Consider the following 14,414-nt stretch of genomic DNA (forward strand, 5'->3'; position numbering starts at 1 on the left):
CCCTTTACCACCACTGCCAATGTCTTCACGCTGTCCAGTCCATTCTCTGTTTCCTGTCCGTGTCCCATCTCTACTTCCAGATGCATTTTCGGAGACACTGGACAACGCAGACGGAAGGTGATAGCTACCTTGTGCATAAGCTTCTACACACGTTCTTGGTTTTTGGTTCAAATATAAACCCCGTGGATTTATAACCACTAGAGACCAAACTCCTTCCCCAGTCTCTGTCTCTCTGTAGGAGAGGGGTGTTACTGTAACTACAGGCCAGTCTCTGTCTCTAGCTGTAGGAGAGGGGTGTTACTGTAATTACAGGTCAGTCTCTGTCTCTAGCTGTAGAAGAGGGGTGTTACTGTAACTACAGGCCAGTCTCTGTCCCTAGCTGTAGGAGAGGGGTGTTACTGTAATTACAGGCCAGTCTCTGTCTCTAGCTGTAGTAGAGGGGTGTTACTGTAACTACAGGCCAGTCTCTGTCTCTAGCTGTAGTAGAGGGGTGTTACTGTAACTACAGGCCAGTCTCTGTCTCTAGCTGTAGGAGAGGGGTGTTACTGTAACTACAGGTCAGTCTCTGTGTCTAGCTGTAGGAGAGGGGTGTTACTGTAACTACAGGTCAGTCTCTGTCTCTAGCTGTAGGAGAGGGGTGTTACTGTAATTACAGGCCAGTCTCTGTCTCTAGCTGTAGGAGAGGGGTGTTACTGTAAGTACAGGCCAGTCTCTGTCTCTAGCTGTAGGAGAGGGGTGTTACTGTAAGTACAGGCCAGTCTCTGTCTCTAGCTGTAGGAGAGGGGTGTTACTGTAACTACAGGTCAGTCTCTGTCTCTAGCTGTAGGAGAGGGGTGTTACTGTAACTACAGGCCAGTCTCTGTCTCTAGCTGTAGGAGAGGGGTGTTACTGTAACTACAGGCCAGTCTCTGTCCCTAGCTGTAGTAGAGGGGTGTTACTGTAAGTACAGGCCAGTCTCTGTCTCTAGCTGTAGGAGAGGGGTGTTACTGTAATTACAGGTCAGTCTCTGTCCCTAGCTGTAGGAGAGGGGTGTTACTGTAATTACAGGCCAGTCTCTGTCCCTAGGGGATATAGGCCTATATCTTGTATCAATGGACGACTTTGCCTGGATAAAATGTAAATGACCTGATTTGCATACAAGCACAACAGCCCTCTGATTGAAATTGTCCTCTCTTCCTGGAGTGGAAGTAGCGTTTCAGTTGATCTCTAGTGGTAATGGTGGCTGTCTGATGGTAGATGTCTGAGGGTAGCTGAATAGCACAGAACAATGCATTAACAGCACTTTGAATCAGGGTCCTGAAAGGCTACCCTATGTCCTAATAGTATCGCTTGCCAGACAGAGGCTGTTGAAAGATGTAAATATCCTGCTATCTGAGAGGTTGGTCTCTGGAGGAGATGCCATGGGGGTTGGTCTCTGGAGGAGATGCCATGGGGGTTGGTCTCTGGAGGAGATGCCATGGGGGTTGGTCTCTGAAGATGATGCCAAGGGGGTTGGTCTCTGAAGATGATGCCAAGGGGGTTGGTCTCTGAAGATGATGCCAAGGGGGTTGGTCTCTGAAGATGATGCCAAGGGGGTTGGTCTCTGAAGATGATGCCATGGGGGTTGGTCTCTGGAGATGATGCCATGTGGGGTTGGTCTCTGAAGATGATGCCATGGGGGTTGGTCTCTGAAGATGATGCCATGGGGGTTGGTCTCTGAAGATGATGCCATGTGGGGTTGGTCTCTGAAGATGATGCCACGGGGGTTGGTCTCTGGAGGAGATGATGCCAAGGGGTTAGTCTCTGGAGGAGATGCCAAGGGGGTTGGTCTCTGGAGATGATGCCATGGGGGTTGGTCTCTGAAGATGATGCCAAGGGGGTTGGTCTCTTAAGATGATGCCATGGGGGTTGGTCTCTGAAGATGATGCCAAGGGGGTTGGTCTCTGAAGATGATGCCAAGGGGGTTGGTCTAGGAAGATGATGCCATGGGGGTTGGCCTCTTAAGATGATGCCATGGGGGTTGGTCTCTGAAGATGATGCCATGGAGGTTGGTCTCTGGAGGAGATGCCATGGAGGTTGGTCTCTGGAGGAGATGCCAAGGGGGTTGGTCTCTGGAGGAGATGCCAAGGGGGTTGGTCTCTGGAGGAGATGATGCCATGGGGGTTGGTCTCTGGAGGAGATGATGATACATCAGTATGCAGGTACATGACTGAGCTGAATCAGGAGGAGATGCAGATTGACAATAGATACATCAGTATGCAGGTACATGACTGAGCTGAATCAGGAGGAGATGCAGATTGACAATAGATACATCAGTATGCAGGTACATGACTGAGCTGAATCAGGAGGAGATGCAGATTGACAATAGATACATCAGTATGCAGGTACATGACTGAGCTGATTCAGGAGGAGATGCAGATTGACAATAGATACATCAGTATGCAGGTACATGACTGAGCTGAATCAGGAGGAGATGAGGAAGGCGTGTGACAGATTTGAAGGATCACTGACGTTGTCATAACCTCTATTAGTTGGTGTCACCAACACACGCACGCACGCACACACACACGCACGCACACACACACGCACGCACGCACGCACGCACGCACACACACACACACACAGACGCACACACACACACACACACACACACACACACACTTGGTTGATACTGAACCTGTTTGGTACATTCATCCCATATAATACATGTCTGCTATCCACAATGTGTCCTGACATTGTAAAGCTCATTGTTTGTCATCGTCTGCAACCTGTATGCTGTCTGGTGTTACATCAATTCTTACAGTATTATTCTATAGATTATTACCTTGGGTTTAAACAGGGTATTATTACATGTATCGCTAGTACTGAGCTCTGAAACAACAGTATGTTGTTACGTGTCATTAAAGTATGGATATAAATATGTGGAGACATATTTATTATTCTAACATGACATTCAGGTAAGTCTGTCTGCTGCCGTTGCTATTCTATTGCTGTGTTTGGTAATCAGCCCAAAGAATATCAGCCTTCTCCTAAGGTGGTGAAATACTGTAATTCAGCAGAACTGAACAGAACTCTATCTGTCTTTGTTTTTCTCTTCCTCTTCTACTTCCTGTTCCTCTGAGATGACGATGACAGTGACTAGCTGTTGTCTTGTCTTTGGCTATGCCGGATTAAGTGATATGACATGCTATTCTATAAAATCCTTTCTCTGTAATTCATATTACCTGAGCTAATCATGTAATTGGAATTAACCAGAATGTCGGGGGGCACCACGAAAGAGCGTTTATAGAGCTGTTATCTTCCGAATAAATTCTGAAAGACCTAGTTAATATTTTACATCAATAGCAGTCAACATTAATCGTCACCTTATTTCAGTCTCATCTGAAAGTTGTAAATTCTTGGTTATCTTCACGAACCTTGGCTAACAAGTTGAATCAGCAATACAAAATTGGGTTGAATTATTTATTTACTAAATACCTAACTAATCACACAGAATTACATATACACAGAATGCAAATTATATCATAAAGAAAAGGTCCCTGGTGGACGGAGCAGACATGACGGCTGGCTACACAAAGGGAAGGGGGTTGGTTTGAGTGAATGAGCGGGAAGACTGAGGAACAAAGGGAGAAGCTGTGCTATCGTAAATACAGTATCTTATGCATTCTAAATTACCGCCCATTTGGAAACGGAAAATGCAATAAATATTTACTCTGAGCTGCGCTTTGGTAGGTTGGTCGTAGATGCTGGTCATGTTGCCCAACAGAGATCTTCCTGTCCTCGGAAGAATAGTATAGTGAGTACAACACAGCTAGTTACTGTCATCACCACCATCTCAGCTGAATAAGTATAGTCAGTACAACACAGCTAGTTACTGTCATCACCACCATCTCAGCTGAATAAGTATAGTCAGTACAACACAGCTAGTTACTGTCATCATCACCATCTCAGCTGAATAAGTATAGTCAGTACAACACAACTAGTTACTGTCATCACCATCTCAGCTGAATAAGTATAGTCAGTACAACACAGCTAGTTACTGTCATCACCACCATCTCAGCTGAATAAGTATAGTCAGTACAACACAGCTAGTTACTGTCATCACCACCATCTCAGCTGAATAAGTATAGTCAGTACAACACAGCTAGTTACTGTCATCACCACCATCTCAGCTGAATAAGTATAGTCAGTACAACACAGCTAGTTACTGTCATCACCATCTCAGCTGAATAAGTATAGTCAGTACAACACTGCTAGTTTACTGGGCTTCTACCTGGGCTGCTACCTGGGCTTCTACCTGGGCTGCTACCTGGGCTGCTACCGGTGTGTCTTACATACTACAGTAGTTAGAGCCATGTGGCAGAAGCACTTTAACTTTCTGAGATGGAGACTACGTCCCAAAGTTGACCCTATTCCCTACAAAGTGCATTTCTTTTGAATAGGGGACTACTGTACGGTACATATTGCGCTATATATGGAATAGGGTGCCATTTTAGGACTTACGCCGAGTCCCGGTGGTGATGGATAGCCAGGAAGTCAGTATATATTTATTTTTATTTTACCCTGTTTTCTCCCCAATTTTGTGGTATCCACTGTAACTACTCAGATTGAACCTGGGTTTGATTGGAGCTCAGATGGAACCTGGGTTTGATTGGAGCTCAGATTGAACCTGGGTTTGATTGGAGCTCAGATTGAACCTGGGTTTGATTGGAGCTCAGGTGGAACCTGGGTTTGATTGGAGCTCAGATTGAACCTGGGTTTGATTGGAGCTCAGGTGGAACCTGGGTTTGATTGGAGCTCAGGTGGAACCTGGGTTTGATTGGAGCTCAGGTGGAACCTGGGTTTGATTGGAGCTCAGGTGGAACCTGGGTTTGATTGGAGCTCAGGTGGAACCTGGGTTTGATTGGAGCTCAGGTGGAACCTGGGTTTGATTGGAGCTCAGATTGAACCTGGGTTTGATTGGAGCTCAGATTGAACCTGGGTTTGATTGGAGCTCAGGTGGAACCTGGGTTTGATTGGAGCTCAGTAGTTATTCATCAACGGGAATCAACCGTTGGATGGTCCCATCTCACCTGGTGAGGTGGGCATCGCTCTCCCTCCCTCCACTGGTTGTTTTCAGCAGCACATGATTATCTCTTGTTTGAAAGGTTAGACTCAGATATATGGCTTCTCTCAGAATAAACATATTTTTAAAGAGAGAGAGAGATGGGAAATATAGACTTTACTGGACTCAGAGAGCGTGTGGAAGGAAACATTAAAGTGGCACCATAGTCCACTCTGTATAAACTAGTCTTAACCACATCCTGATGGTCTTGTCGTCGTTGTAGAGTAGCTTAGCCTAGCGTAGCGTTGCTAGCCTGGCGACTGTCGCCTTAGCGACCGTTATCTGGATATAAAGCCGAGCAAGAGTCCTTTATGAACTTTCTGTGTTTTTTTTAAAATTTTCATGTCAATAGTTTTCTAGACGTGAATATGACATCTTGAGGTGATTCATTGACCTCTGAGACATGGACTCGACAAGAGTGTCTCGCCAGCTGTTTTTCCTGACAGGGCCAGACAGAGAGAGTTAAATATGTTGATTTGTGGGACACAGCTCACAACGCTCTTAAACCAGCAAAATCAGCTAAATGCTGATGTGTCGTCGTAGGCAAATTGTTATATAACAACTAGCGCCCTATTCGTAACACTTTATCATGCATACCGTAGAGAGAGAGAGAGAGAGGTGTTTGACTGTGATGCTCTCTGTCGAGGCTCTGTAGAGATAATTATAATGTTACTTCTTATGAAGTGATGAAAAACCTCAGGAAGTCTACAGAAGAGAAAATACACTTAGTCGTACTAGATGGTTCATACGTCTGTTTTGGTCATGTGATGAAAAACGAGACGGTCAGGGGTCGTTGATCTAAGGTTGTCAAACAGTTTAATAATGAAGGTAATCTGAACCTTTTCTTTCTTCTGGTCAACCCCTATCAGAAACCCTGTTAGATTTACTAGATGGTTTAGTCCTGATTAAACCCTGTTAGATTTACTAGATGGTTTAGTCCTGAATAAACCCTGTTAGATTTACTAGATGGTTTAGTCCTGATTAAACCCTGTTAGATTTACTAGATGGTTTAGTCCTGAATAAACCCTGTTAGATTTACTAGATGGTTTAGTCCTGAATAAACCCTGTTAAATTTACTAGATGGTTTAGTCCTGAATAAACCCTGTTAGATTTACTAGATGGTTTAGTCCTGTATAAACCCTGTTAGATTTACTAGATGGTTTAGTCCTGATTAAACCCTGTTAGATTTACTATATGGTGTGTAATCCTGAAATGGTCTATAATGAGAGAAAAAAACAGCACATCCTAAGGTTATCAAACAATTTTATAAAATGAAGGCAAAATGATTGTTCAATGCCCACACTAGCATAATACTTAGAAAACACTCCCGACTCATTACGTTACTCTTGAGTATTATGGAGACCCTTCTCTCGCCATGTCCCAGATGGTAACTGTGTGTTTAACCCCTGCAGGAGCCCTACAGATTGAGAACAGTGAGGAGTCAGACCAGGGGAAGTATGAGTGTGTTGCCATGAACAACGCTGGGACGCGCTACGCAGCCCCAGCCAATCTCTACGTGCGAGGTAAGGTCCAGCCGTTCACATTTCCCTCCGTTCATCGCTACGTCTCTTCATTGGTCATTTATGTCCTCACCTAAACAGCAATGTCATGTTTTTTTTTCTTCTTCTTTTTCTGAATAACTCACCGTAACCTCATCCCCACAGGAAGTCTCTCTGTCTGTCTGAACAGCTGCAGCCAACCCGTTTTCCACCTCCGTCTATAAAAACATGACAGGGATTTTATTTTCACACTGCCTGTTGAACGTTTTTTGGTTCTATCCTCTCATTTTACATTGACATGTTAGTCATTTAGCAGATACTCTTATCCAGAGAGACTTACAGTGAGTGCATTCATCTTAAGATAGCTAGATGGGACAACCACATGTTATAGTAAGTACATTTTTTCCTCAATAAAGTAGCTATCAGCAATGTCAGAGCTGGTAGGGGGGAAAAAGTCAAGTGCGGGAATTAGTTCTCTCCCTTCCTCTCCTTTGTCCTCTCCCCTCCTTTCTCCTCTCCCCTCGTTTGTCCTCTCCCCTCGTTTGTCCTCTCCCCTCCTTTCTCCTCTCCCCTCCTTTGTCCTCTCCCCTCCTTTGTCCTCTCCTCTCCTTTCTCCTCTCCTTTGTCCTCTCCCCTCCTTTCTCCTCTCTCCTCCTTTCTCCTCTCCCCTCCTTTCTCCTCTCTCCTCCTTTCTCCTCTCCCCTCCTTTCTCCTCTTCCCTCCTTTGTCCTCTCCTTTCTCCTCTCCCCTCCAGAGGGAAGGAGAGAGAGAGGGAAGGAGAGAGAGAGGGAAGGAGAGCGACAGAGGGAAGGAGAGAGAGGGGAGGAGAGAGAGAGGGAAGGAGAGAGAGAGGGAAGGAGAGAGAGAGAGGGAAGGAGAGAGAGGGGAGGAGAGAGAGAGGGGAGGAGAGAGAGAGGGAAGGAGAGAGAGAGGGAAGGAGAGAGAGAGGAGAGGAAGGAGAGGGAAGGAGAGCGAGAGAGGGGAGGAGAGAGAGAGAGGGGAGGAGAGAGAGAGGGAAGGAGAGCGAGAGAGGGGAGGAGAGAGAGAGGGAAGGAGAGCGAGAGAGGGAAGGAGCGAGAGAGGGGAGGAGAGAGAGAGGGAAGGAGAGAGACAGAGGGAAGGAGAGCGAGAGTGAAGGAGAGAGAGAGAGGGAAGGAGAGCGAGAGGGAAGGAGAGAGAGAGGGAAGGAGAGAGAGAGAGAGGGGAGGAGAGAGAGGGGAGGAGAGAGACAGAGGGAAGGAGAGCGAGAGGGAAGGAAGAGAGAGAGAGGGAGGGAAGGAGAGCGAGAGAGAAGGAGAGAGAGAGAGGGGGAGGAGAGAGAGAGGGAAGGAGAGAGAGGGAAGGAGAGAGAGAGGGAAGGAGAGCGAGAGGGAAGGAGAGCGAGAGGGAAGGAGAGAGAGGGAGGAGGAGGGAGGGGAGGAGAGAGAGGGAAGGAGAGGAGAGGAGGAAGAGCGAGAGGGAAGGAGAGCGAGAGGGAAGGAGAGAGAGGGGAGGAGAGAGAGAGGGAAGGAGAGAGAGGGGAGGAGAGAGAGAGGGAAGGAGAGAGAGGGAAGGAGAGCAAGAGGGAAGGAGAGAGAGGGGAGGAGAGAGAGAGGGAAGGAGAGCGAGAGAGGGAAGGAGAGGGAAGGAGAGCGAGAGAGAGGGAGAGCTTTGTATCACTGACTCTCTATTACTTCAACATGTTCAACTCATGTAATTTACACATAATACATTTAAACCAGACTAGATAGACATAACCAGACTAACCAGACCATAACCAGACTAGATATAAAACTAAAAAATCACCTTTATTTAACCAGGTAGGCTAGTTGAGAACAAGTTCTCATTTACAACTGCGACCTGGCCAAGATAAAGCAAAGCAGTGCGACACAAACAACAACAACAAGAGTTACACATGGAGTAAAACAAACATACAGTCAATAATACAGTAGAAAATAAAGCAAGTCTATATACAGTGTGTGCAAATGGCGTGAGGAGGTAGGCAATAAATAGGCCATAGTAGCAAAGTAATTACAATTTAGCAGATTAACACTGGAGTGATAGATGATGATGAGCAGATGATGGTGTTTAAGTAGTGGTACTGGTGTGCAAAAGACCAGCAAAGTAAATAAAAACAATATGGGGATGAGGTAGGTAGATTGGGTGGGCTATTTACAGATGGGCTATGTACAGCTGCAGAGATCGGTTAGCTGCTCAGATAGCTGATGTTTAAAGTTAGGGAAAGGTAACATGCTGACCAGAGCGGACACGTCGCGTGTGCGAGCGTCGCAAAATACATTTTGAAATCCATGTTATTAAATTAAAGCATCTACCGTCATCGTCGCGCACCAACGAGCTGCGTTGCCAAGGGCTAAAATAGAACTCCTTTCTATTTCTGATGCAGATCGCGCTGCAAGTCCTGCCTCTCCCATCTCCTCATTGGTTTATAGAAGCAGGTACCCACGTGCCGCCATCTCATTGGTTATACCCACGTGGGTGATTGAAAGACGAACTGTGTTGCCGGTCGTCATGGTAATACTATGAAAGTGTAGATGCCAATCACCATATAAGTTCAAAGATGAGAAAGCCTGGAAGGAGGAGAGATGACTAGAAACGATTTGGTTGGCCGTTTTATGTGTGGATTAATTGTCGGAGTAGAGGACCTTGTGCATTTCAGGTAAAATAACAACTCAATGTTTATATCCCAGGACAAATTAGCTAGCAACAGCAAGCTAGCTAAATATGACAAATGCACGATAGCGCATGATGACGCATGCGAGCAGCCTGGTTTGGGTTCCGTGTTAGTCTCCAGCTTCAGTGATGGTTGCTGACAATGGGCCTCTGTTCACCTATGTAGATATTCCATAAAAAATCTGCCGTTTCCAGCTACAATAGTCATTTACAACATTAACAATGTCTACACTGTATTTCTGATCAATTAGAGGTTATTTTAATGGACACAAAATGTGCTTTTCTTTCAAAAACAAGGATATTCCATGATGACCTCAAACTTTTGAATGCTAGTGTATGTGTGTGGGTGGGTGTGTCTGTGTGGATGTGTCTGTGGGTGGATGTGTCTGTGCGGGTGTGTCTGTGTGTGTCTGTGTCTGTGTGTGGGTGTCTGTGTGTGGGTGTCTGTGTGTGTCATGTTTGGCCGATTCGAGAGGTTTTTTGTTTTTCCATCAAGGTAATTACAGTGCCTTCAGAAAGTATTCAAAATGGATTAAATAGATTGTTTTTCTCTCCGGTCTACACACAGTCCCTTATAGTGACAAAGTCAAAACATGTTTTTAGAAATGTTTACAAATGTATTGAAATTGAAATACAGAAATATCTAATTTACATAAGTATTCACACCCCTGAGTCAATACTTTATAGAATCACCTTTGGCAGTGATTACAGCTGTGAGTCATTCTGGGTAAGTCTCTAAGAGCTTTCCACACCTGGATTCTGTAATATTTGGCCATTTATTCTTTACAAAATTCTTCAAGCTGTCAAATTGGTTGTTGATCATTGCTAGACAACCATTTTCAGGTCATATTTCAGTCAAAACTGTAACTCGGCCACTCAGGAACATTCACTGTCTTCTTGGTAAGCAACTCCAGTGTAGATTTGGTCTTGTGTTTTAGGTTTTTATCCTGCTGAAAGATAAATTCATCTCCCAGTGTTTGGTGGGGAGCAGACTGAACTATGTTTTCCTCTAGGATTTTTTCCTGTGCTTAACTCCATTCTGTTTTGTTTTTTTTATCCTGAAAAATTCCCCAGTCCTTAACGATTACAAGCATAACATGATGCATACCCCTAACATGATGCAGCTACCATTATGCTTGACAATATGGAGAGTGGTCCTCAGAGATGTGTTGTATTGGATTTGCCACATTTTTTGCGGTATTACTTTAGTGCCTGGTTGCAAACAGGATGTGTGTTTTAGAATATTTTATATTCTGTACAGGCTTCCTTCTTTTCACTCTTGTCAATTAGGTTGTTATTGTGGAGTAACTACAATGTTGTTGATCCATCCTCAGTTTTCTCCTTTCTCAGCCATTCAACTTTAAAGTCACCATTGACCTCATGGTGAAATCCCTGAGCGGTTTCCTTCCTCTCCGGACTCCTGTATCTCTGTAGAGACTGAGTGTATTGATACACCATCCAATATGTAATGAATAACTTTACCATGCTCAGAGGGATATTCAATGTCTGTTATTTAATTATTTCATTTTTTACCCATCTGCCAATAGGTGCCATTTGCGAAGCATTGGAAAACCTCCCTGGTCTTTGTGGTTTGAATCTGTGTTTGAAATTCACTTCTCGACTGATGAACCTTACAGATAATTGTATGTGTGGGGTACAGAGATGAGGGACCTTACAGTATGTGTGGGGTACAGAGATGAGGGACCTTACAGATAATTGTATGTGTGGGGTACAGAGATGAGGGACCTTACAGATAATTGTATGTGTGGGGTACAGAGATGAGGGACCTTACAGTATGTGTAGGGTACAGAGACGAGGTAGTAATTCAACAATCATGTTAAACACAATTATTTCACACAGTGAGTCCATGCAACTTATTATGTGACTTGTTAAGCACATTTAGACTCTGGAACATATTTAGGCTTGACATAACAAAGGTGCTGAATACTATTTTTATATTTTTTTTCAGCTTTTCATTCTTAATTCATTTGATAAAATCTCTAAAAACATAATTCCACTTTGACATGTATTGTGATGTCACAATGGTGTATTGTGATGTCACGATGGGGTATTGTGATGTCACAATGGGGTAGTGTGATGTCACGATGGGGTATTGTGATGTCATGGTGGGGTATTGTGATGTCACGATGGGGTATTATGTGTAGGCCAGTGACAAATATTCTCTATTTAATCCATTTTAAATTCAGGCTGTAACACAACAAAATGTAGGAAAAAAGTCAAGCGGTATGAATACATTCTGAAGGTACTGTAGATACACTCTGGCATGGTTCCAGCATGTCCTTCAGGCTGCGTAGGAGGAAGTAGACTTGTGTTCACACACACACACACACTCTCTCTCCTCCTCTACTTCCCTTCGTACCAACAGACAAACGGAGAGAAAGATAGATAGGATCAATCCAAGCGTAACCTTTTAAAAGTGCACTAGTCTGGAATGCAGAACAAAGACATCCACAGTGTATTCACCCTGTCTGTGTTACTGCTGGGTTACAATGAGGAGAATAAACAGAAGAGTGTTACTGTTGGGTTACAATGAGGAGAATAAACAGAAGAGTGTTACTGCTGGGTTACAATGAGGATGAGGAGGATAAACAGAAGAGTGTTACTGCTGGGTTACAATGAGGAGAATAAACAGAAGAGTGTTACTGCTGGGTTATAATGAGGATGAGGAGGATAAACAGAAGAGTGTTACTGTTGGGTTATAATGAGGAGAATAAACAGAAGAGTGTTACTGCTGGGTTATAATGAGGAGGATAAACAGAAGAGTGTTACTGCTGGGTTATAATGAGGATGAGGAGGATAAACAGAAGAGTGTTACTGTTGGGTTATAATGAGGATGAGGAGGATAAACAGAAGAGTGTTACTGCTGGGTTATAATGAGGAGGATAAACAGAAGAGTGTTACTGCTGGGTTATAATGAGGATGAGGATGATAAACAGAAGAGTGTTACTGCTGGGTTATAATGAGGAGGATAAACAGAAGAGTGTTACTGTTGGGTTACAATGAGGAGAATAAACAGAAGAGTGTTACTGCTGGGTTACAATGAGGAGAATAAACAGAAGAGTGTTACTGTTGGGTTATAATGAGGAGGATAAACAGAATAGTGTTACTGTTGGGTTATAATGAGGATGAGGAAGATAAACAGAAGAGTGTTACTGCTGGGTTATAATGAGGATGAGGAGGATAAACAGAAGAGTGTTACTGCTGGGTTATAATGAGGATGAGGAGGATAAACAGAAGAGTGTTACTGTTGGGTTATAATGAGGATGAGGAGGATAAACAGAAGAGTGTTACTGCTGGGTTATAATGAGGAGGATAAACAGAAGAGTGTTACTGCTGGGTTATAATGAGGATGATAAACAGAAGAGTGTTACTGCTGGGTTATAATGAGGATGATAAACAGAAGAGTGTTACTGCTGGGTTATAATGAGGATGATAAACAGAAGAGTGTTACTGCTGGGTTATAATGAGGAGGATAAACAGAAGAGTGTTACTGCTGGGTTATAATGAGGATGATAAACAGAAGAGTGTTACTGCTGGGTTATAATGAGGATGAGGAGGATAAACAGAAGAGTGTTACTGCTGGGTTATAATGAGGATGAGGAGGATAAACAGAAGTTCTGGTATAATTTGCACTGTGGAAACCAAATGTTACATTCACTAGTAGTATAAATCATCCGCTCTGCTTCCATGACGCCGATGTACAGCCATCCTGTTTCAATGTGAGTTGTCTTACCTACCATCTGATAGAAAAGTTTGATGTTATTCCTACCCTCCATACACACACACACACACACACACACACACACACACACACACACACACACACACACACACACACATCTAGTCTTGCAGCCACAGACTGACAGACCTGCATCAGACATGTTTGTTATTGACCCTTTATCCCTCCTTATCAATTCCTCTTTAATCCAACCCCTCTTTATCAATTCCTCTTTATCCAATTCCTCTTTATCCAACCCCTCCTCATCAATTCCTCTTTATCCAAATCCTCTTCATCCAACCCCTCCTCATCAATCCCTCTTTAATCCAATCCCTCTTTAATCCAATTCCTCTTTATCCAACCCCTCCTTATCAATTCCTCTTTAATCCAACCCCTCTTTAATCCAATCCCTCTTTAATCCACTCCCTCTTTAATCCAATCCCTCTTTAATCCAATCCCTCTTTAATCCAACCCCTCTTTAATCCAACCCCTCTTTAATCCAACCCCTCTTTAATCCAATCCTTTCTTTCAGGTAGGTATTTAACCAACACAACACCCTTGTCAGGTGTCAGCGCTAGTGGAGAATGAGGTTCTCCTATTTCTGTGTAGAATGGATGGAGATCAGGCTCCTCCCCCCTTCTGTCGTTGTAGCAATTAATTGTATTCCTCTTCTTCATCCATCCATTATGTGTCTGAAGAATGACTCCATCACGGTGGAGGGTCCCACTGTGTGTGTGTGTGTGTGTGTGTGTGTGTGTGTGTGTGAACGCAACTCGTTTGTCAAGTGTTTATCTGGTAACAGGGCTGTCTCCACTCCTTCATGCCAACATGGGACCTGTCAACCTGTCACACAGGATAGAGTGGCCTAATACCACACCCCTCTCCTTTCAGTACCGCACCCCTCTCCTTTCAGTACCGCACCCCTCTCCTTTCAACACCGCACCCCTCTCCTTTCAACACCGCACCCCTCTCCTATTCACAGTCTTTTTATGCTGTCGTCTCTCTGTCTCCGTTTCTCTCTCTCTCTCTCTCTCTCTGTCTCTGTTTCTCTCTCTCTCTCTCTTTCTCTGTCTCTGTTTCTCTCTCTGTCATTCTCTGTCTCTGTTTCTCTCTCTGTCATTCTCTGTCTCTGTTTCTCTCTCTCTCTCTCTCTCTCTCTGTCTCTGTTTCTCTCTCTGTCATTCTCTGTCTCTGTTTCTCTCTCTGTCATTCTCTGTTTCTCTCTCTCTCTCTGTCTCTGTTTCTCTCTGTCATTCTCTGTCTCTGTTTCTCTCTCTGTCTCTCTCTCTCTCTGTCTCTGTTTCTCTCTCTGTCATTCTCTGTCTCTGTTTCTCTCTCTCTCTGTCTCTGTTTCTCTCTCTCTTTCTCTCTCTCTCTCTCTCTCTCTCTCTCTGCGGGTATGTGTACTGTTCTGCACATTTGC

The 14,414-nt window shown here is 44.2% G+C and overlaps 1 protein-coding gene across 5 annotated transcripts in view; it reads left to right on the top strand.

Moving 5' to 3' along the window:
• Positions 1-14,414, top strand: part of LOC115124740 (receptor-type tyrosine-protein phosphatase F) — a 460,456-nt gene that overhangs the window by 272,342 nt on the left and 173,700 nt on the right. For all 5 annotated transcript variants that reach the window (XM_065013771.1, XM_065013769.1, XM_065013773.1 and 2 more), the window contains one exon: positions 6,496-6,606. In XM_065013771.1, coding sequence (XP_064869843.1) covers positions 6,496-6,606 — 111 coding nt within the window. The remainder of the gene's footprint in view (positions 1-6,495; positions 6,607-14,414) is intronic.

The sequence above is a fragment of the Oncorhynchus nerka genome, linkage group LG9b (assembly GCF_034236695.1).
Source record: "Oncorhynchus nerka isolate Pitt River linkage group LG9b, Oner_Uvic_2.0, whole genome shotgun sequence".
NCBI lineage: Eukaryota > Metazoa > Chordata > Actinopteri > Salmoniformes > Salmonidae > Oncorhynchus > Oncorhynchus nerka.